Source organism: Chlamydotis macqueenii, chromosome 8 (assembly GCF_036417535.1).
Source record: "Chlamydotis macqueenii isolate bChlMac1 chromosome 8, bChlMac1.mat, whole genome shotgun sequence".
Classification (NCBI taxonomy): domain Eukaryota; kingdom Metazoa; phylum Chordata; class Aves; order Otidiformes; family Otididae; genus Chlamydotis; species Chlamydotis macqueenii.
This window is the reverse complement of record NC_141563.1, coordinates 7788828-7810987: the sequence shown is the minus strand read 5'-3', so window position 1 is coordinate 7810987 and position 22160 is coordinate 7788828. Positions and strand designations below refer to the sequence as shown.

The window sequence follows — 22160 nt, the reverse complement described above, 5'->3', positions numbered from 1 at the left end:
AATATTTCATTTCACTGAAGCAGTATAACTCACTTTTCTTCCCAGTAGTAATCATACAACAGAAACTCTTCGAGAACATAGATCTGCACCAGAAATGAGACAAGGATGAAATCCCCACCTACATAAATCAACAGAATTAAAGTCATAGAGCAGGCAGTGGGTGACGACTTTTAAGACAGCCATTTATTTTGCAGTGTTCACTTCTGTGCTGTGAACAGAATTGGAGAAAGAAGTTCAAATTGCAGAAGGCATCAACATCTGTATGAAGGTAGAAACAAAGTAGTGCAAGCCAAGTCAAGGTCCCTGAGACACATGGAAATCAACAATAAAAGCATACGCTTCCTTGCAGTGCATTAGTTATTCCCAGTGAAACAACCCATTTATATACAGAGAGAATTCTCTTGCTTTTGGTGATGTCAAGGAATATGCTAGGAAAAACACAGCATGAGCCAAAGAACATGAGATTTACAGTTATATTTCATTATGGTGCCTATAGTCTGAAGAACGTGAAAGCACTGCTGCTGTGGGTTTTTTGCACGCTATAGTGGTCCAAGGAAACATACTCTCCTCTCCATAGTTCCCAACCCCTCCCCCTCTCTGCCCCAAAATGCAACAATGACCCATCTGTGCACATACAAGAGAGCAATTCCTAATATTTAAACATGGACTAATCTGCCAGCGTTGATGTATCAGGGACACAACATAATGAATCTCACAGTGCTTAGTCTGTCTTTTCACTAAAACTGTCTTGAAGAGTAATGGGGAACAAGAAAGCTGACGGAAAGAATAAACCACTGTGGATCACACTTGATTTTAAAAATAACATTATTCACTTCTCTTCTGTTTTTCTCTGAAAACATTTTGATGTTTTAACCCTCTTTCAGATTCAAGAAAGAATGTATTTCTCCTGAAATTACATCTAAGTGCTGAGTTTTTCTACCAAAAATCTTTTAAGAATAATTTCATAGTGCTCTAAGTTGTTATCTGTTCTTTGACATATTTTCATTGCACCTAGGCTGCAATTACTTCACTCTGGAACATTATCGTGGCAGTTAAGAAAATCAGTTAAATAAAAATCGATAATCCTTAAATACTGAATTTCACGGGCTTCAAAATGTGGATCTTCACCTAAACAGCATGTGACTTTTCTCTTGTTACCGCAGAATCTGATGGTAATTTATTACGTCTGTGTGGTTTGATATGCCAGCATGCAAAAAAAAATAACTGAGATAGCTCTAAAAAAATGTGGTTCTGGTACTAGAATTAATATAGAATTATACAGAATTTTAGATCTCTCCTGGTGCCTTGCAGGGATCTAAAATTCTGCCAAATACTCAGCGTTTCGTCCTGTTTGCTCTGATTTGGATTGATGCAGGACCACAAAAATCAGTGAGCATCTTTCCACTGACACTTTTTTGGGCGGAACCACGTCTCCTAAAATTTAAGTAACTGTAAAGGCACTGTGTTAAAATACTATTCTCTGCACTGTGAGAATACACTGTTCTTTTTAACCACCTATCTGAAATGCTTCCATTTCTTCTCTTGCAGAGACAGAAATTTTTCTTTTTACCAGGGTACAGTTTAGCCGTATTCATTTAGGCTAATAGGAAGGCTCAAAAAAATGTCAGCGAGGCAACGGGAAGTAGCAAGAATGCTGTTGACAGAAAGATGTGTAAATTACAAGCATCAAGAGGAAGCTTTAAACTTCATCGTATATGAGATTTTCCAATGATAAAGTATTAAGTAAAAAGAATAAATTGCCATTGGGGATACCTACTGACGTTGTAGCGAAGGAGGATGAAACATCAAGGAATTTACTCAATCTGTTCTAGGAAGCATCTAGTAAACAACTGAGAACGGTGCAGACCGGTAGGGCAACAATAACAGTACCAGTTCCTGACTTTGGGGACCTGTGTGTGGTTAGGGTTCAAGACAGACAATTTTAAGACCGGTTCTGAAGGAGTAAGATTTGATACAGAAAAGCGGGACAGACATGGCGTTTGGGTGCTCCACAGCTGTCCGGTGGGTAACGACTTGAAGAGCCAGAATAACCATGCGTATCTCTTCACAGAGCAGCACCCGGCGCACAGCATTTAAGGGAGCCTAGGTGCGACTGTGCTGTGCACCTCCGTCCCCTCATTTGTCAATCTAATGACAATGACACCAACTACTTCAGAAAACCAAGGGCAGACAGCGCTGGGTATATCAATACGGTGCTGTAAAAGGTAAGATATTGTAGGAAAGGATAACACACTTCTGGAATTCAACTGGACAAGTAAAAACAACAGGCATTTTGTGGATAAACCATATGTTTATTAATTGCTGTAGGCGTTAAAGGAGAATGATCTCAATGAAGGCCGATTCTTAAAACGCGACACACACTTCTACTGGAACGTGCCCGCAGTTTTCTCCCAATTCCCAGAGGCGCCGGGGCAGAGCCTGATCCCTCCCGAGGACCTCGACGGGACCCGCTGCGCGATCGGCCCTGCCAGAGGTTCCCCCTCCCTGCGGGTCGGCCCCCGTCCGCACGCGGGACGGTGGGACACGAGTGAGAACGGGAGGTTTCTTGGCGGGGAGCTGCGGAACCTCGCTCCCCGCTTTCCCAGACGCGGTGAGGCGGGGAAGGGGGACGGCTGTTGGGCGCCGGGCTCTTCCTCCATCCCCCTGCTCCCTCCTTTCTTACAGCCTCCTCAGAGCGAAGCCCCCGGAGGTCCCGCCGGGTTGTGCGAGGCCAAGCCGCGCTGGGAACGGGTGTGAGGGGGGCGCGAGCCGCCGGGGCCGGACCCGCCGCCACAGACAGAATTTCGGGGTGCGCCAAGGGCCACCCCGCAGCAGGCCTTGGCCTCAACGCCCAAGCGCCTCTCGCGCACATCTCCCCTCAAACGCCCACCCCTCGCTCCCTCCCCACGCGGCGGGCGTCCCCCTCCCCCCGCCTTCCGGCTTGTCCCCAGTGTCGCCTCCCGCCCCCTCACGCATCCCCCTCCGCGCCGCCCGCCCTCCCGCTCCGAGGGGCGCCGCGGCCAAGCACTGCGCATGCTCCGGGCGCGCGGGGCCCGCGCTGCGGTGGCGGGACGGGCGGGGGGCGGCGGGACCGAGGGAGCGGCAGGGTCCGGTGACCGGACACCCACCCCCCCCCACCCCCCCAACTGGCTGCCGCCCCGCCGTTTCCCCGTTCCCCAAACGCCTTCGGGAGGGCCGCTGTCCGCCATCCCGGGGGCCGGCGGTGCCGCGGGCTGCGGGCGGCCGCGGAGCGAGTGGTGTGCCGCCGCCGAGGCGGAGGGCGGTGCTGTGGGCGGCCGGGGGAGCCCCGCGATTGGCCTCCGCCCGGCGGCTGGCTTGTCAGTTGGGCTCCAGGGGTGGCCCTGGGAGCCTCTCGCCCAGCCCTCTGACGGGATGAAGCCTTTAGGGGGATGCGGCGCTCTTTGCATTTTGATTAAAGCCCCTCATCTGCCTTCAGTCTGAAGGCAGGGCACCGGAGAGGACGGGTCGGAGGGGCCTGCGCAAGGCCGGGCAGAGAGGGAAGGGGGGTGAGAGAGAGAGAGAAAACCCCTCTTGGTGTCTCACGTATGGCTCTATAGGAGAAATCATCTCTGGGAATATAGTGGAAAGGACGGAGCCGGTGTAAACTGAAGGCGCCCGGGTTTAAGTCACACTTGTGGGTGCCCAGCATGGAGATGCAGAGATGGTCCACAAGGTGGAAGACGAGAAGGTGGCCCTGGGACTCGGCTGTGACCCTGCTCGTCACCTTCGCTGTCCTTCTCCGGGCTGCCGAGGTCAGAGGAGGTAAGAAAGCGAAGGGGAGCCGGGCAGTCCAGTCGCCTCTCTTCCCCCCTCCTCGGGGAGAAGGACCCAGGGCACGGCTGGGGCCGCGTTTCGGAGCAAACCTGTCGGAGCGGCCCCCGGCGCGGGGGAGGCGAGGGGGCACGGCGGCGCTTGGGGCCCCGCCGGGACCGTCCCTGCCAGGTGCCGCGGAGGGGTGGCTCCCGCGCAGCCTCGGCGTTTCACTTCGGGTGCGGTGTCAGTGCAGTCAAGGGGACGCACTGGCCGGGTGGGAGAAGGAAAGAAATACTTGTTGAACAGAGCGATTTCTGCTCTTCCAGCAGTTAACTCAATTTAGAGGAGCGTGCGTCCGGCTTTCAGTTTTGTGGAACTTGGAGGGTCGTTACTCTGCTACATTTCACCAAGTCGTGGCTGAAACGGAGCGACAAGTAGCTGCTTGCGCCTCGGAGGGGCGAGGAAAGGGAAAGTTGGGGGACGGAGGCTCTCCGCTCTCGTTTTCTCCATTCTCCCCGTTTTATATTTTTTTCCCTTTTGCTAAGGGTTTCAGTGGGCAAAATGTTTTCCAGGACGCGAGGGGAGGAGAAGATCTCTCGGAAGGGGCCCTTTGCCCGACGCTGAGGAGAGCAGCCCCCGGCGGTAGCGGCTCCCCGCAGGTGGTGAGGGAAGCGCCGGGCCCGCAGATGCCCGGGGTGGGGAGGGGCGGGGGGGCTCAGCCCGACGGTGGGCTCCTCACGGGCCGTGCCAGCGCCGGGCCGCCGCCCCCAGCCTCCTCTCCGCCCTTTGCAGCCTTCCCGGGGGGGGGGCGGGGGAATAGAGTGGTCCCTTAGGTGTCCGTGGACCTGGTGGGCAGGGTGCAGCCTGCGGGGGACCTGCAGTGGGAGCAAGAGGCGAGGCAGCAGCGCGGCAGCTTCAGCAGAACGGAGTCGCAGCCCCCCCACCCCCGCACCACCCTTCTCGTCCCCGGCACCGCACGTCCCCCCTCTGCCCGGCTCGGCCCTCGCTCCGGCGCTGGCACGCTCGCCGGAGCTACCGTGCGTGATCTCCGGTGGCGGGAGCGTTTTCCTCTCCTCCCGGGGGGTGGAAATCCTCCCTCTCCCTCCCGCCGGAGCCCGCAGGTGCATCTGGAGGCCAATCTGTCTGGGATTGAGGTTTTTATTTTCCTGTGGGTCTGACGACCATGAACGGGCGAAAAGAAAGGTTTAATTTTTTTAAGCATTTATGATCCTTACGAGGTGTTTCTCGCTGTGAGCCCCCTCTTTGCGAACCGGCGGGCGGCCCGGGGGCGGCGGCACGGCGCGGTGACCGGTTTCCGTTCAGCCCCTTCGCACCTGGGCCAACCCCGGCGGTGCCGGGCAGCCGGGGCTTCTGCCCCCTGCTGGCCCCGGGGAACGGGCCAGATTTCGGCCCCGCTGCCATTCCCCGGGCTCCGGTGGGGTTGCAAACCCAGGGGGAATCGCCCTCCCAGAGCTACCGGGATTCGGCTCCTCATTACTCTGTCGAAACGGAATTTCTTCGAGAAGCCCTAAACCGTGATAGATTGCTTCTGCCACTTCTCATGTGGCCGTTCGCAGTAGAGCTGACTTAATTGAGTAGGATTTGTGTAGGTTATCTTTGCATAATAGGCTGGATGTAAATGAAAATTTAAAAGAAAAGCTAAACCCAAGCAGCCCACAAAAAAAAAAAAAGAAATCAACAGAAGTTGTCTGGTGCTTACCGAAATACATTCAGCAACATTAGGCAGACTAATTAATTTGTGCTAACTCTATTAAAAATTAAAAAGCTATATTAAAAGTCTTTTTCCTCTAGTCTTCCGCGTAAAGGTCATTTCAGAAACGTAAAACTACAGACTTCTCGTGTTTGTAGAAGCATTACAAAAAGAACTTAGTTCTTGAACTTTTCTGGAATACAGTGTGCCGTTTGCTTCGAAACTACAGGGCGCTGTGTGTGTTTAGGGCTTGACCTGTTATTGAAGTCAGTAAGAGTTTTTCCATTGACTACGGAGGGAGTAGACTTTGACCTAATTTCCTAAATGGAGTACAAGGGAGATGTTTCTGCATCGTCTTTTATGTATTCTGATTTTATTTCAAGGAGTTAAAAGACAAAATAGGACATAAAGATTCGTATTTGAAAGTAGGAGAGGGGAGATACAGAGGAATAAAATTAAATAGCATAGTACAACAATATGACTAAATGAAAATGCTGGGTAAAATATGAATCATTGCCCTTATAAAGGCTGTTAAGTTAAATCTTGTGTTCTTCAATTGTCTTTTTATAAACTACTCCTACGTAAAGAAGTACATGAGTACATGGTGTATTCGTATAAAGTGTTAATCGTATAGCAGGGACTTCTTTTTAAGACCACAGAATCCATTCCATGCAGAGAAACCTCAAAAGATTCCTAAAATTCTTGACTTCTTTTCAAGTTTCTTTATTTAACACAAAAAAAAGAAAGAGAAGTATGAGGTGTCTTTCATAGTACCAAGAAGGGGGTGTGAAGATCTGATTGGGCTTTTGAGTTCTTTCTTCTTTAGACAGAAAAAGTTACAGAAGTGAGGAGCAACTGAATGGGAAAACTAGTGACTCATATTTGGTCAGCTCAGTGCCCACTAGCTCTTAAGCAGCTCTTTTTAGAAAATATTTTTTGCTTTATGACTTGGCTAAAGTAAACAAAATTCAGTATTTTAAAAGACATCCTTTGATTTCCTTTCCCCTTCCTCACCTTTAATACTAAATCTGTTGGTAACGTGTTTGGAATGAATAAACTCATTTAGTTGAAATGGCATGGCTTCAAGACTATAAATTTTTTTTGTAAGGGCCTGGCATCAATGCACTATTGTGACGCTGATGTAAATTTTATGGGCGAGAAATGAAAAATCAGTCTTTCTATTATTTATAAGCTTTTTCAAGCAAGTGGAAATCCAGCTCTCAATCTGAGTGCAGAAAGATTTTAAGAATCCTTACTGAAAACGAGACTATGAAGCTATATATAGAAAATACACTTTGGACCTTCTGTGTAAGTGACAAGCAGATTTGTTTCTAATGTAGAATAGATACTTTTTACAGTCATCTTAGGAAATACAAAGGTTCCTGGTGCTTCCCTCACACAGGCTTGGAAACCAGTAGGAGTTCTAGGTGCGGAAGGAATGCAGAACTGGGCCCACCAGTGATGGCCAAAGGAGAGTTTCCTTTGTGGATGCACGCTGAACACCGGTACTTATTTGTAATTGCTTAGCAAGTTACACTGGAAGGAGACGGATTTATTTCCTGAATGAAAACTGTTTACTGTGTCTGGCTAGTCTAAACCTGTACGAAAAGGTGTTTTAAACTACAAAAGTATGAATGTCTTCTCAGAACTGTTAGTGACTTAAAGCGCTTTTGATTTTAACTGATCAATTAACTTTTAAGGTTGAAAAAGGATATAAACATTTTCATTCTTCATTTATTTTACAGTGAAATAGTCTTATGTGGTAATTTTAGTTTAACAAAACGCCAACAAAGGATGTACAAGGGTTTCTCAGATAAATATTTACTAACTTTTCCTCACTTTGTGAATCAAAGGGCGATTTCACTAGATTCAGCTAGTGGTCCCAGCTGAAGTTTTTCTGAGTCCCAGGGATCAGCAGGTGAAATGGTCCAGTCTTCTCAGTACAGCGGAAGAGACACCTCATGTGTATGTCTGTTTTGCTGTATAATTTAGATATTTTTAATTGTTTCTAAGGTAAAATAATTATTTCAACTTCAGCAGCAGACAATGTGACACGCAAAAATGACTGGTATGTGTTGTAGATTCTCTAGAGCATGAACCTTTGCATTTAATTTAGAAGAAGACTTCACAGGGATCCCGGAAAGGAGTATTCAGGCTGCAGGAAACTCTTCTCTTTTTACTAGCTCTGCAGGAAAGAAGTTTCTCAACTTCAGTTTTTTGTATATCTTAACAAATGTAACTGTGTATAAGTACATATAGAATACCCACAAATATTCAGGTTTTTTGGCTTGAAATAATCTCTGTGCCTAGCACGTATTATTGGAATATCGCTAGAAAAAAATAATCTTTGATAGAAAACCTTTCCTGATGCTATGGTGTTTTCTGATTACTGAAAAAAAAAAGAAGAAAAACATCAGTAAATTTGGTGTCTGTAGCGGATGTAAAATGTAGGAAAGGAATTGTCATGCTCAGTTTTGCATTTGTCTTGCCCAGAATCACTTGCTGTCCTCCAAACAGGGCCGTTAATTCTAACGAGGTTGCGGCATAATAAAAGAGCCATGACATTACCAGTGAAGTGAAGTTATACCTAAAACACACTGGAGCAATTATGTCTCTCCCAGATTTGTTTTGTACAGTGGTGAACAGTAGGGTTTCCATCTGCCAGCAAGATTAAGAAGTTGCTTTTCTTTTCTCTGTAGAGCTCTGCTTCTTTTCAGAAGAAATCCTCCCAGCACTGGTTAATTTATCATTGTTCTGAGTATTTGTTGATAATAGGGGGGAATAAATTAAGCAGAGCTTGGGAGAAATCTCTAATGTTCTAAGAATGTCAAGTCTCATGCAGTGATAAAGATTTGCCCTCCGGATGGACACAATAGAGAGCAGTGGCTTAAAGGGAATTAGGTGAACACACATGCCTGTTGCAAGGGCTTATAACTGTACAACTTGGTATTAAATACCAGGTTTACAGACTGTAAATGTAAGGATTAATTGTTGACCCTGCTATTACAATAGTCGTAGAATCTGGCAGAACTTAAATTCTTTTTGGCACATTATCACACACGAGGGGTTGTAAAAACGTTTGTAAATTCTGGGTCTGGGACTTCACTGTATGTCAAAGTGTTAATGCATGCAGGATGTGAAATAGAAGCTGTTTGGCACAGCTGATATTATGGAAGCAAAGTGTTTGCTGCAAATTGAAAGATGATATTATAAAATATGATAAAAAACAACCAAAGATCCCGATCCCGCTATGAATAATGTTACTGGCAGCTGAGCTTTGCATATAATACCAATTAACTTAGTTATGAATCAAATTCTGGTCACATTGTTGAAGTATTACTGTACTCTAAGTCTTACCTGCTCCCTTTGTTACCTGTGTATCTACTCAAATTATCATAGTAATCTCATCGGTTGTCAAACATTAATCGTTTATAAAAAAATAAGTATTCCTGCTAATATGAGTAGGATACAGAACTGGGTCTGACTTCCTTGCACTGCTCTCAGAAAGGAGATAATACCCTTGACATCAGTGAAAGTATAATGAAAGTTTTTAGTGGTATGATTTAAAAAATCGTTTAGTTGCTTCCCTATCAAATTAAATAAGTTTACTTTAAATGCACCATTTGTAAATCTTGTCCTTAGCTGTGTTTTGCGTTTTTCCTATGCTTATAGCTGAAAAATTTACAAATGTTCCACATCTGAAAACTCCCGTTTATTAGACGATATTTTTGAAGTTTGCTGGGATTATTTCTGAATAACTACCTTGATTGACAAAGCTTTTAAGTGTGCTCAATTTCCTTCACGTTTAATTGCTGAGGGAACACCTTGTCTCTTCCTGTCGCACTGACCATTTTTAGACTGTGTCTTTTTAAAAATATGGTAATAGAAACAGGATACTGCAATAATTTAATACTTCTGTTGCTGATTTTCACAGTTGGAAGTGGTGTCTTCACTGTCTGCACAAAAAGAACTTTTTGACTCTTTAGCAGAGGCCTCAACGTAGTTAGACGCTTGGACTGCAGTTCTCATATAATCTGCTGTGGTGTAAAATAGGAATAACTTCACAGAAGTGTTGAGATAGAGGTTAAAATATTGTGAACTGGTGGATCAGTACAGGGCAGCATCAGATGATGAACTAGCTCAGTCTTTTATGCGTAACAAGTGCAACGTTCTATCAGGATCAGGTCCTTAGTGCCCCAATTGTAGTCAATGTTGCTGAACGAGTGATAAAAGTACAACCTATCTAGTCTCATAGAAGGTTTTAAGTAATAAAAAGTCACATTTTGTGGCAAAAGATATAAAGCAAACATGAAATATCAGTCTCAAAATCTAGGCTATGCTCCAGAGTTGTGCAACATAACACAACCCAGAAAGAACTATTCTTAATTTTTTTGCTTAATATTTCTGGTAAATAAATAAGCCTGCAAGCTAACCTTATTAAAGATCCAAGTGTGTAATTGTATACAGGCAAGTTTTCCATTTGTTTCAATACTGGATTTAAGTGGGGTTTTTTTGGCGTTTGTTTTTCCTTTTGCATGAGTGTTTGTTTTTCCTTTTGCATGAGTGTCAGAGATTGGTCTTTGAAAAAAGATAGAGTTAGTAGTTGGTGAGTATCAAAAACGCACCCCATATATGCATCAACTGCCTTTATTGTCTTTGGAATACTATTACGTATTTAGTAGATTTTGCAGCATAGGAAGTCTATGAAAAGTTTCCGAATACCTGGTGTGGAAACAGAAGTAGCCAGTTCCGAGCAGTTTCACACAAGCGCTCTGGTGGTGAAATGGTCCATCACAGGCCATTTAAAGCATTCCTGTACACCTCTGGATAATCTCTAGTTCTTGTAATTGTTCAATATGAAAGCACTGCAATAACACCTTCTTCTAAAAGTGTTACCAGGCAAGATCTCAAATACATAGTTAATCTAAAAGCTAGCACGTAGGAAAATTTTTAACAGGGAAAACAACCTTGAAGTATGTCTCTAGAAGTATATTCATGGGCAATATATATTCAGTTAATCTTATAAATTCATATTTGGGTACCTAGGAAAAAAAAAAAGCTTGATTTTCAGGAGCACTATGTAATTACTTTAGGCAGCTTAATTAGTTTCATTTTTGTACCTGGAAGATGCTCTGTAACTCAGTTTTGTAGCCCAGAAGATAGAGAAATCACATTATCCAGTTCTGTGAAGTCCTTTGGTTAATATCTGTGAAGAATGCTGGAACCTTCACAAAGGACACTGCGGGACGGATGCTTTTTAAGCTTGCTCCCAGACCAGTCTTCTGTTACATGTCTGGGCTCTCAGTAGAGAGTTGGGAGGCAGATGATTCTCAGACTGCCAATCCCAAAAGCATCTGAGGAAGTGCAGATCTGCTCAGAGCTAGCCAGCAGGAAATGCTAAGGACAGAAGAGTGTCTGATCCTTTTCTAGCGCTTAGACACCTACGGCAGAACTGCAGGGAGTCGTTGCTTGGGATACAGAGACCAGAGACTGCACCAGAGAAGGGCGTGGAGTCCGTTCTTTCTGAGAACTGGGAAGCTCAGTGCAGCCTTTTGGGCATAACATGCTTTTGAATTCCTGCTCTTGGATGTTTACTCCTGTATTAATGCTTGACAGATGAACAACACAATAAATTAACAAGTACAGATGATAATAATAACAACGTATATGTGTTAATCTTTTTGGAAGATATCCATCTCACCTGCCCACAATAAGTAAAAGTGTATAAGGGTAAAAATAAGAAAAAAATATTCCTATTAAATTAGATCTCTAGTAGTAGATGGGTCTTTTACTGAATCCTAAAGGTCTACAAACTAATAGTTTAACAAATCCAGATTCTAACTCTGCTGGTAGAGACTTCCTTACTGATAATTTGGCAAAGGGACAGCACTTATTACTCTTCCTGCTCTAGAAAATTTAGGTCTAGCTGGTAAACTAAACAGCTTGCTAATTGTTGATAGAATCAGAAACTGGGCTAGTAATCTGAGAGGAGGAATGTGAGGAGGGGAAAAGTGATCAGGTTTCACAGCAGAACTGCTGAAACAGCTTGACAAATGGTCGAATAAACCTAAAATAAACCTACGTTGATGCAATCTGTATTTAAGACTGTTTTTAAAAGAAAAATGTTTCTCCCTTTTTCTGGCCTGACACCACTGTTCTGAGGGTCAACAGCAGAAACTGAAGCCTAGTTACTCCTTCATATGAGTTCTTCTTATCCATGAAAATATTTTCACCTCATACATTCATTAAGTCTTGGACTGTCTAATAAGTGTCAGTTAGAAACCTTCACCATAGCAGTTTTTATCTTTACCCACCTATAAAATACAAGGAGAGTCCTTGGAATGAGCACTTGTAGTTATGAAGGTTCAAAATTTTCAGAAAAATGAATAAACTAAATAACTGTAGGTTATTATGCCTTTAATAGGTAGCATAGCTTAAAAAAAATGGTGGAGCAGCCAGTACCTTCTATTTTAAGTTCCTCCATATATACCTCAAAACCTAACCATAGGTAGTCTATTTTGAAAGTCTTGTCCACAAATATAAAGAGTCCCTTCATCAGTACCCACCAAATACGCATATTTTAGCCTACCAGGCTAGAATAGCTACTACTCCTTGAATGATCTTTCACAGTGAAATAAAACTGGACTAAATTTAAAAAAAACCCACTCCGTTTAGAACTGAAGATGAATGTTTCAACCCTCTTTCAGTTTTAGTTTTGCGGTGGTTCCATTGGAACAGATTACTGGCAGAATGAAACATATTTCCATGGAAAAATATGAAGTAAAATAGTAATTTAGAAACATTACTATTCCTAAATTTCTCAGATAAGTTTTCTTACTGGGGCATATTAAGGTCTCTTCTACTCCAGGGTTGGATCTCACCAATTGCAAGTTATTGACTGTGACTCTTACAGGCTATTTGTGGAGTCATCACTGATCAATTTTCACTTTCACATTAATCGAAAGAAGGGCATTGCTGAAGGATTATGATAACTCAAGAAGTTACCAAAGTTATTAACAGTACAGCAAACAGGAGTGCACTCAGTTTGCTAGGGTCTATCTGTAAAGTAAAGAGTACTGGCTTTTTTTTTTTTCCCCCCTGAGTTTTGTTATGATTTGCATTGAAGTATGTCCCCAGGCTTGCAATCTGGGAGCATCTTGTAAATTATGTAGGTGAGCATAGTCTTTGAATAGGGAAGGATCATTGTGCCTCAACTCTTTCATAAAATTAAGGGACTAAGACCCAGGAGTTACCAGACCAAAATCTAAATATAATAGGATTTCAACTTCTATGCTTTATTAGACATTTGAACAGAAAGAAAAATATTTTAATCTAAATGAGTCATCCCTGGAACAATTTCTTACGGGAATTAATTTTGTAGCAGAAGTTGCCACCACAGTCACTTCCCTGTCAGTTCTGGAGAGTTGCACTTTGAGGCCTGCCAGTGAAGTCCTTCCTTCTGAACATGCAGGTGATTGTTTTCTCTATGTACTTTACCTTCAATAAAAGTCTATCTTTAACTGCAGCTAAAAATGCTTTGCTGTGCCGTTCATAGAAAGAAAGCAGATGTCAAGTTTGGTGTAGCCTGTCTAGAAAGGTTCAGGACTACATTCATTTCTCACTGCAGCTACGTGGCTTGCAGTGTGTTCTGTGCGGAACAGGAGAAAACTCGAGGTGTGAGACCTTCTAGATAAGGACAGTTGTCCATTCTGACCTCCTAGGTTGTCTTTTAAGGAGTAACCCCATTCACTCAAAAGAACTCTCAATTCAATGAATAATATCTTTTCAATCCGCATGTATTCCAGATCTGGTGAGGACCACTGCATGCATCTGTGATAGGATCACTCTACGTGCTTGACCTCCCAAGATCTGAGTAGGACATGAAACATGAGCGAGTGCCACACTAGTGGGGAATTGCAGCCACTCAAGGAATTGACCCATAAACTGCTTCTCAATACAGCTGTACGTAGGAAGGGATGGTTAGAAACCTGGCTGAGAACCAGTTAGCTATATAGGTAAAAAAGAGTTTCTGAGGAAGCACTCACATGTATGCTGAAAAATTTTCCTTCTGCAAATAGAAAAATTTCTCGTAATAGAGTGTCCAGGTCATCTTCTATCAATGAGATGAATCTGACTCAGAATTTGTCAATTGTTTTGTGGCAGCAGCGGACTTAAATTACTAGTAAGGTACTGTGAGTGGAAGCTGATATGTATGCTGAGAAACAGGAGCTCAAGTGTTTCGTATGCTTAAGTGTAAATTTATTGACACGTACACATTAGCTGCTTAAGGTGACACGGGACAGAATATTCTACTTAGTGAAACAATACAGGTCTATTGTCAGTGTGTGTTAATGGCCTAACATTTACATACCTAGCATTTACGTTAATGTCGCTCACGAGATGGATTGGAGTACACCTATGCAATTTGAAGAAGCCTATACGGAGAACTTATTTTGGTTTTGGATTGTTGCTGCAGTTGGTCGATAGCTAGAAAATTGTAAAAAAAGCATCTGTTGTAAATCAAAAGATTTTCATAAATGCAGAGTCATTAAAGATAATTAACCTTACAATGTGATTGTAGCTAGAAAGATAATATGTATAGATTTTACTCTTTTTATCAAAAATTTTTGCTGCTGGTGTAATGCCAAAAACGGCATTGCTGCCATTAGATGCGCTGTTGATTCATCTTTTTTTTTTGTGTTCTGTACAGGTTGCCTTTGCAGGGTCAGATGGGTTTTATCACAGTGCAGAATTTTGATGGTGGTTGCTGAAGCACAACGAAGAAATTTTACTGCCTGTCGCTAAGATATTATGTTTGCCATAATCTCAGTTACAGACGGGATGCATACTTCATAAACGAAGAAGATATGGTTAAACACCATTCATTTAACTACCTTCTACCCTTGCCTATAAATAAATCAAAATGTTATGAATCAGACCTGACCATTCCAAGGCAGATTTTCCGGCATCTGATAGAACTTGGCCCTTCTTGTAGTGCAGATCCTTTTGCTTAGGGTTTATGTGGTCACCTGTAAGAAGCATTCCCATAGAGAGATGTGGAAATGCTAAGCATTTATACTGAAAACTGAGGTCATCCTTAAGACAAGAAGGCTTGATGTCACATACTCAATAAGTCATCAGCACAGACTGTGGGTCCAAAGGACTTAAGTTTCTGCATTGTTGTACGGTTTCTTGTTCCCTCATTTCTCTGATATCATAACCTGTATTTTTATGGTACCTGGGATCCTCCTCCACAGGCAGTTTCCACCAAGAGAAAGGAAGAGCCATATTACAGACTAGATTCTGGCTCAAATGTACCAGGAAGTCCAAGTGAAGGAAGCAAGTCCTCTGATCTTGTATAAGTGCTGTTTATATTTATGACATGATAACATATCAGAAATGAATCTGCTGTTTTCACCAGCTTCTACTTAACTCCGGAAGAAATCACATTGAACAATGACCCTAGTTAGGTATAACGCAATATAAAGGCGTCAAAATTAGATCCATATGTGTCATATGGATTGGCACTTCAGGACATGGTTTAGTAGGCACGGTGGTGTTAGGTTGACAGTTGGACTTGATGATCTTGGAGGTCCCTTCCAACGTTAAGATTCTGGGATTCTAATATCAGTATCAGTATTAATAGGAATGGTGTATCACAGACTTTATTTTGATTTAGAGGTTGTGGAATGAAATGAAAGCTGTGGTATTTTAAACTGTGAATTTATGATCAGAATGTATTCTAGATTTTTACAGAGGTTCTTTTTCAATCTATAATTGCATTATATTTTTAAAAGATGCTGTCATTAATTCATTGAATAGAATGCATTGTCATTGCCTTTAAAATAAATGTATCGTTGTATAAATAGGGAGTCTAGGCTTGAAAATGATAACCAAAATTGGAAGTCAGTTTTTACATGCATTTTCCTCCTCTCCAAATAAACAGAAAACACATGAAGTTCCCCTCATATAATTCACTCCTGATATTCTGTCTTGACCTGGCAGTGTAAAAGTGGGATCTAACATCCAGTTTACAACTACTTAACTCCACTTCCTTTTAATTTCCAGCAGAGTTATGCTGATAGAAGGGTTTTTTTTCTTTCTTCTTTTTAGTTAATGTATTTTTACATATATTTTAGTACCACTTAAAGCAGCTTAGAAGATTTTATATTTCTGTCAATCTGTATTTTTTTTTCCTGTTAATGTTCCTATTTAGTTCCTGTGGAAGAAATCTAAAGGGAAAGCGAAGGAAGGCTAAATATAGCTTAGGAGTTAAATGTTCTGGACCAAATGTTCTCCTCCATACCACTATAAATGTGGAGAGCCCATTGAATGGATGGATGTACTTCAGTCACACCACAGCAGTGAACATGAGAATTTGGCTCTACAAATTTAAATACTGCAGGTTGTAAGGTCTTGAGATGTTACACCACTGATTTTCTTGTGCTTTACCTTCTTTATTGTTGAAAACCAGGAACGTATGCTGGAGCTAGGTGATTAACAGTTTGGTATCTTGAAAGATACCAGAACTTTCAGGTTCCCATCTCTCACACAATTCTGTCTTCTAAAAAGATTTTTTTGAAGAATTCTCCCTCGCCATTCCAGAAATCCCGGCACTCTTAAACACTTCTCCTCTGACTACTACTGCATAGTCTGTTAGAAGCCATGAAAGTTGCATGCGTCTCTCTGAACTTGTTTGAATCAATTGAAGGATTCAAACTATATGGGACTATATGCACTATATGGGACCCACATTCACGGTTTGGACCTTGTACTTTGTCAGATTTGCCGTGGCAAACAGAGTTAAGTTTTCAAAGCTGATGTCTGAGTTTCACAAGGAGAATTAACTGCACCCCAAAAGGTGGTGAAGGGAGCTGTTTGCATGGTGCTTATTTGTTGGTTATTTCCTTGCCATTTTCAGTCTTAGCACCAAATTGGAAGGATGCAAAGGCATTACATCATATATCATGAATTTGCAGTTTTCTTTACTTCTTGTGTGAAAAAAAAACTACCTGAGGAAATTAGACTAGAAGGTAAAATCATTTAAGCAAGCTGCTTTATGTGCTCTAAGGAAGTTCTTGTGAGACACCCTAGGTCTGACAGTATTACATTAATGTTGCCCTGTATAAATACAAGTTGTAATCTTAATTTGCAGACCATGAGAACAGGCAAACTGCATGGCCTTCGCACTGGTGCTGGTTCTGGCAATTTCTTCCCATTCCCAGAAATCGTGTGGGAGCGGAACGCTAGAGAAGAGGCAGTTTTCGGGAAGAGCTGAAGCTCCCAGGGTACAGTGGCGCTGAGCACGGCAGAACCTACAGAAACTGGCCGGGAGAAGCCACAGTTTCAGCTAATAGCTTCCCGACTGTGCTCCTCCCTGACTCTGTGAGCTGTCTTCCTCTCTACTCTGGTCTTCTAAGCTGGCCAGTGTTGCCTGTGCAAGGACTTCTTGTCATCCTTTATCCTTCAGACCTTTAACCAGTTAGGATCTAAGAGCTTCTGTTTTGCAAGGACTCAGTTTTTCACTGGATTCCTACATGCGTGTGCTCTGTGGCGTATTGAGAGCACCTATGTCTAGTGCTTTCTGCAGAGGTGTTGAGCAGATCATCTGAAGGTGCACAGTGAGCTTGTCAAGAATTTTGAGATTAATGTCACGGCAGCCTGGGCAGGGCTACTGGACACTTGCTCCAACTAGGTTGCCGTAGTTCTAGAAAATGTAACAGAATCCTGAAATTCACCAAGACAAAATTTCCAGTAGCAAAAAGAGGCTGTTTCTGCAGAAATCCCAATATATGGAAGCCCTCCGCATGACAAAGGAGGAGTGTACGGGAGAAGTGCTTCACACAGTGAGCCCTTTTCAGCTGGGGGGTGGCAATAACGGCTGTGAGGAGACTTCCAGGCCTGTTGCCTCCCGGCTGAAATACAGGAATTATTGCATCCCAACCTGGGCATTGGATGAGAGTCAAGCCCAAGGTTAAATAATGACACAAACAAGAATGTTGGAAAAACACTTATGAGGAAGAGGCACAAACTCAGTCTGTTTATTTCACAGGCTGAATGATATGTAGGTTTCTATCAAAAACAATTTTTTTTTTTTTTTACCAAAGCATATTAAATCTTACACATTCCTGCCAGATTTATCTAAAGACTTATAAAGAACTTTACTTTTAAACTGTTGGTTGAAGTGGCTATCTGAAATCTTTTATATAAACTAGGGAAGCAGTTTCTGTTACTTGTCGTCTATAAGGATTTAGTAAGTCATCCAGATATCTTTACAGATAGACTAATTACCTTTTTCTTTTTTTTTTTTTTTGCATGAGTTACTTCATATAACTTGTGTGACAAGTTGCATTTCTAGAAATCCTTGTAAACTGACTAGTGTTTTTGCCATTTACATTTTGTGAATCACAGTTTGCGGAAATAAATTGTCTATGGACTATTAACGAAATGTTTGTTCTTGTTATTTGGAATTTGCGGCTTGAAGATTGTTCTCTTCTATTATTATTCTGTTTCTTGTCTGGAAGTTTTTTAGCAGCAGAACTAGCGGGGAGTAATGAATAATCTTGTTTATGGGTGAATACTCTCTCAGTCAGCCAGGCAAAGAACAGCCATTATTCTAAAAAATAATGAAGAATCTGGTACAAATTATAGAAAAGAGCAAAGGAAAAAGGAATGTAGCAGTGGTTAACTTCTACAGCGACTTGGAATTTTGGCTAATACTTCCAGTGACTGGTTCTACATTACTTTACTGGTTCAAATTATTATAGGTACTGCAAAAATAGCCGTGAATTACCAGAAAAAAAAAGCGTGGCAGTTCCTTCAGTATGGTAGTAACTTTAGGATTGTGTAGACTACCTAGAGAAAATACATTATATCAATTAAAATTATGTAGTCAGTACTTAACAGAGAGGTAAGACTAATGTTGCACACTATTGAAACTTCTATTTTGAGAATGTTTAAACATTATTCCTTGAATCTGTGGGATATGTAGACTTTAAGTAAATTCAGGTGTATACTCTAGCATTCATTCAAAATGTGTTAACTTGCAGCAAACATTGGCTATTTGGTTTATGTTTGATAACACGATCTGGTGGAAAAGGACATGAGAAGTTGCATGATATGAAAAAAATTAAAGCAGCTCACAAGCATTTTCTTGTGAATATATTTTAAGACGGAAGAAGTTATGTGCATTCTAGGCTGGCTGAGAAAACCTTAGATTTTGTTTTAAAAAAAAATGCACTTTTGGTGTTATTCAAAGATAGATTTAACCAGAAAGTTGAGTTCTTCATATTGGCAATGCCAGGAGATGAATAGGATGAGCTTAATAAACTTAACTTTATTCACATTTGGTATTGACAGTGAATATACTAAAGTGACTTCTAAGATATGACAGTGACAGAAAAAATAGTAACACTGCCTAGAACTGTACAAATCGCAAGAAAAGAAGGTAGAGATGTTTCCATCAGTGACTCTGATTAGAATATTACTTTGCCTATATTTTTATACTCTTTCACTTGTTGTTTGCAAGTAGTTGTTCAAATAGTTGGATATTTGCACACAGTGAATTTTGGAACTTAAGCTGATATTTGTTGACACATAAAATTAATAATAGCAGAGACTAAATTAGCTATAATTAATGCCACAGTGCAGTTCGCAGACATGAAGAAGGGGCCGATTTACCAATCGTATTTCTCAGCTTTAGCAGTGAAGTTACATAGAACCTTGTCTTCCCAGATAAAGTGGTTATGAGTTTGCCAACATAAAACCTGCAGAATAGTCCCAGTAAAAAATGGTGTCTTGAAATTCGGTTTCCACTCAAAAAAGTAAATTAGTGAAGCCTTGACCTGTAGGGAGTATGTGAATTAACACCTGATTTTTTTTTTTTTTCCTAAGAGAAAAGATACGCAGAAGGCAAACTGTGTTCTCTCACTGCCTCTGGAGTGCTTGTCCATTCAGGACTTGGCCCTTTTGCACTGGTGAACGTTTACAGATGAAGGGTTTATAGCTGACTTTCTATATATACATGTATAATTTGAAATAGTATTGTATCAGTGCAGTAGCAGCTCTGGATTTCGACTTTAAATGGTTAGACACTGAGCAGAAGTGCAACCTGATTGTACTTGAGCTCTGAAGTACAAAACAAGTCTGTTGGGAAATAATGACAGACTGTGATTCGATCCGTTCACTCCTTGCAGGCAAAGCAAGGACGTTTCTCTCTCTCCGACTGAATGAGAAACAAGATTAGCTTCTTCCTTACATTTGTCTCTGAGAAAGCAGTCATGTGTAATCAGAACATATTTTAATGTTAGCAACAGACAAGTTGCTGATAGCAGATTATTAGTAGCTGAATGCGCCTGAAACTTGCGTGCAAACTTTTAAAATCAGTTCCACTTCTTAGAAATCAGTCGTTAAAGAATGTGTTGTCAGTTTTAATCGCCAGGATTCTCTGCATTTGGGAAAGAGTGATTTTTAGGGTGTAGCTTGAAAATCTGCATGGCGTGAACTGTTATATATTTAAAAATGAATAATCCTCTTAAAATAATATTCTGGTGTAGCAGTAATCTGCAATAGATTGAAATAGGATGCCGCTACTACTATGATTACACGTGGGCTTTTGCAATGAAATTAATATCCTTTTTAGAGGCTGCATGCTGTAGATATGCAAGACGAGTAATTATTTTGGTTGGTTTTTTTTTTTTATCCTTTGTCAGCTGAACCCGTTGATGTGCTAAAAGCATTAGAGTTTCACAATTCACCAGAAGGAGTATCAAGAACAACGGGGTTTTGCACAAACAGAAGGGACTCGAAAGGATCGGATGTCGCCTACAGAGTTTCAAAAGCTGCCCAGCTGAGTGCCCCGACAAAACAGCTGTACCCAGGTAAGATTGCCAGGAAGTGATTACTTTGGTAAATTATCTTGCTGCCCGTATTTTTATGGTATCTAAAGCATAGCATGTAGTTCATCAGTACAATAAAACACTTCTGTTATCCCTAGAGCGGGGCCTGCGTGCAAATGGCAGGACATAGTCTTTGTCTACTGAATGAATCCGTTTTTATTGGCTTCAGTTATGAAGCTCGTCATTAAATTCTGTGTCGCCAGTAGAACTGGCCTGTAAGTCACAGTACCTGTTCTTTCATGATGCTGTCTGATGGAAAGCTTATTTGGTGGGTTTGGCAAGTTTCCTCCCGTTCAGTAGTCCATTTAAAAGCTGTACTTCCTGGAGTAAAGCTGCTGTCGTAGAAATGAGTTGTGGCTGGCCATTGCAAAATCATTCCAGAAGTACCATCTGTTCAGAATTACCTAAGAGTATCTGGGTATTTGGGGGACTAAACATGGCTAGTTGTGGATAGCAGGTAATGTGATTCCATCTTCCCTCAAATTTCTCTAAAATGAAATAATCACATCTTGGAAAAGATTACTTGGGTGCTGAGGAGAGACTTTTATTCCATTATTTTGCTGTCGCTTGTCACTTAACCCAAACTGTTGAGGAAAATGATAAGAAGAATGTTAAAAACCAAAATAATGGAATATTTAATTTTTCTGCTTTGATACATCATGCAGAGTTTGAATAATTCTGTCCATAAACATACAGATTACATATTGGCAAAGAAAAAATACTTTTTCTTTTTTTGTCTTTCAAAGTAGCAATCATGTAGATATCATCCAAGATATATAAAAGGGAGAAGCATACATTATTTTGCAGTAATAATGTGTTCCCAAAGCAACATAAGAAACAGCTATACATAGTTCAAGAGTGATTTATAAGTTCACTTGACTCATCATTTTACTTTTTTATTCATGGAAAAAGGCCAAAGCAAAATTTCTACAGATATAATATTGACATTATTTTTTTTAACACAGTTCTTCAGTTTTTAATATATCCTCTCAACTCAGTTGCATATAGTTAACAGAGCTATCCAGCTGAAAATATGATTAACTGAATGGCACATGACAGTCTACAATGTCTTGCTGATATTAGTGTGACTATGTGTATAATTAATTACTTCACCTAAGTAAGGTTAGCAGAATATGGGCTGCTCTTTCTTTAAAAAAAATGCAAAAATGATCCATTGCTCTACCAGAACAGAGAAGTACCTCATGTTGTTGGCTGACATCTGAATTTCTGTAGCCTTTGACTGCCTTAATTTATGAACTCTTCTTATTAATGCTTTACATTTCTGCTTTACAACTAAAACGGGTTTGCTTGGTTTTACCAATCTGTTGCAACACTTCTGTGTGCAGGAGACGTATAAAAAGCATTGCTCGCTCACAGCACAAAAAGAAGCCACCACGAAACTTGGCTTAATACAGGAAGATGTCGTGCTATCCTCTACTTCACTAAAGAAGTTAGTAACAATTTTTTTGGAGGTGATTATGGTGATCACATCCTTTTGAATCTTGTGGAACAGGCATCCTCTTCCCACCACAAGAAATGCTTCTTTTTCAGACATTATTGTTGTAGCTATTTGAGTGATCAAGTGCCTTTTTCTTAGTGCTCTGTAGTAGTGGAAAGACTACAGAAGGTATCCAAGATAAGACTGAGGTCTGGGACATAATTTTAGCTAAACAATGCAAGTTGTAATGCATCCTGTGCTTGTTTTCATCAAACTCCTATAACTCATCAGGAAGTGTAGGTGTCTTTTAGGTCCTGTAGCTCAAAGGGAGCTATGAATG

At 41.5% G+C, this 22160-nt stretch overlaps 1 protein-coding gene across 1 annotated transcript in view; it reads left to right on the top strand.

The window, feature by feature from the left end:
• The first annotated feature begins 3355 nt into the window (after positions 1 to 3355).
• COL11A1 (collagen type XI alpha 1 chain) overlaps positions 3356 to 22160 on the top strand; it is a 144793-nt gene continuing 125988 nt past the window's right edge. The window contains exons 1-2 of the mRNA XM_086753159.1: positions 3356 to 3783; positions 20197 to 20364. Of these exons, the coding sequence (XP_086609285.1) occupies positions 3669 to 3783; positions 20197 to 20364 (283 nt within the window). The 5' untranslated portion in view covers positions 3356 to 3668. The remainder of the gene's footprint in view (positions 3784 to 20196; positions 20365 to 22160) is intronic.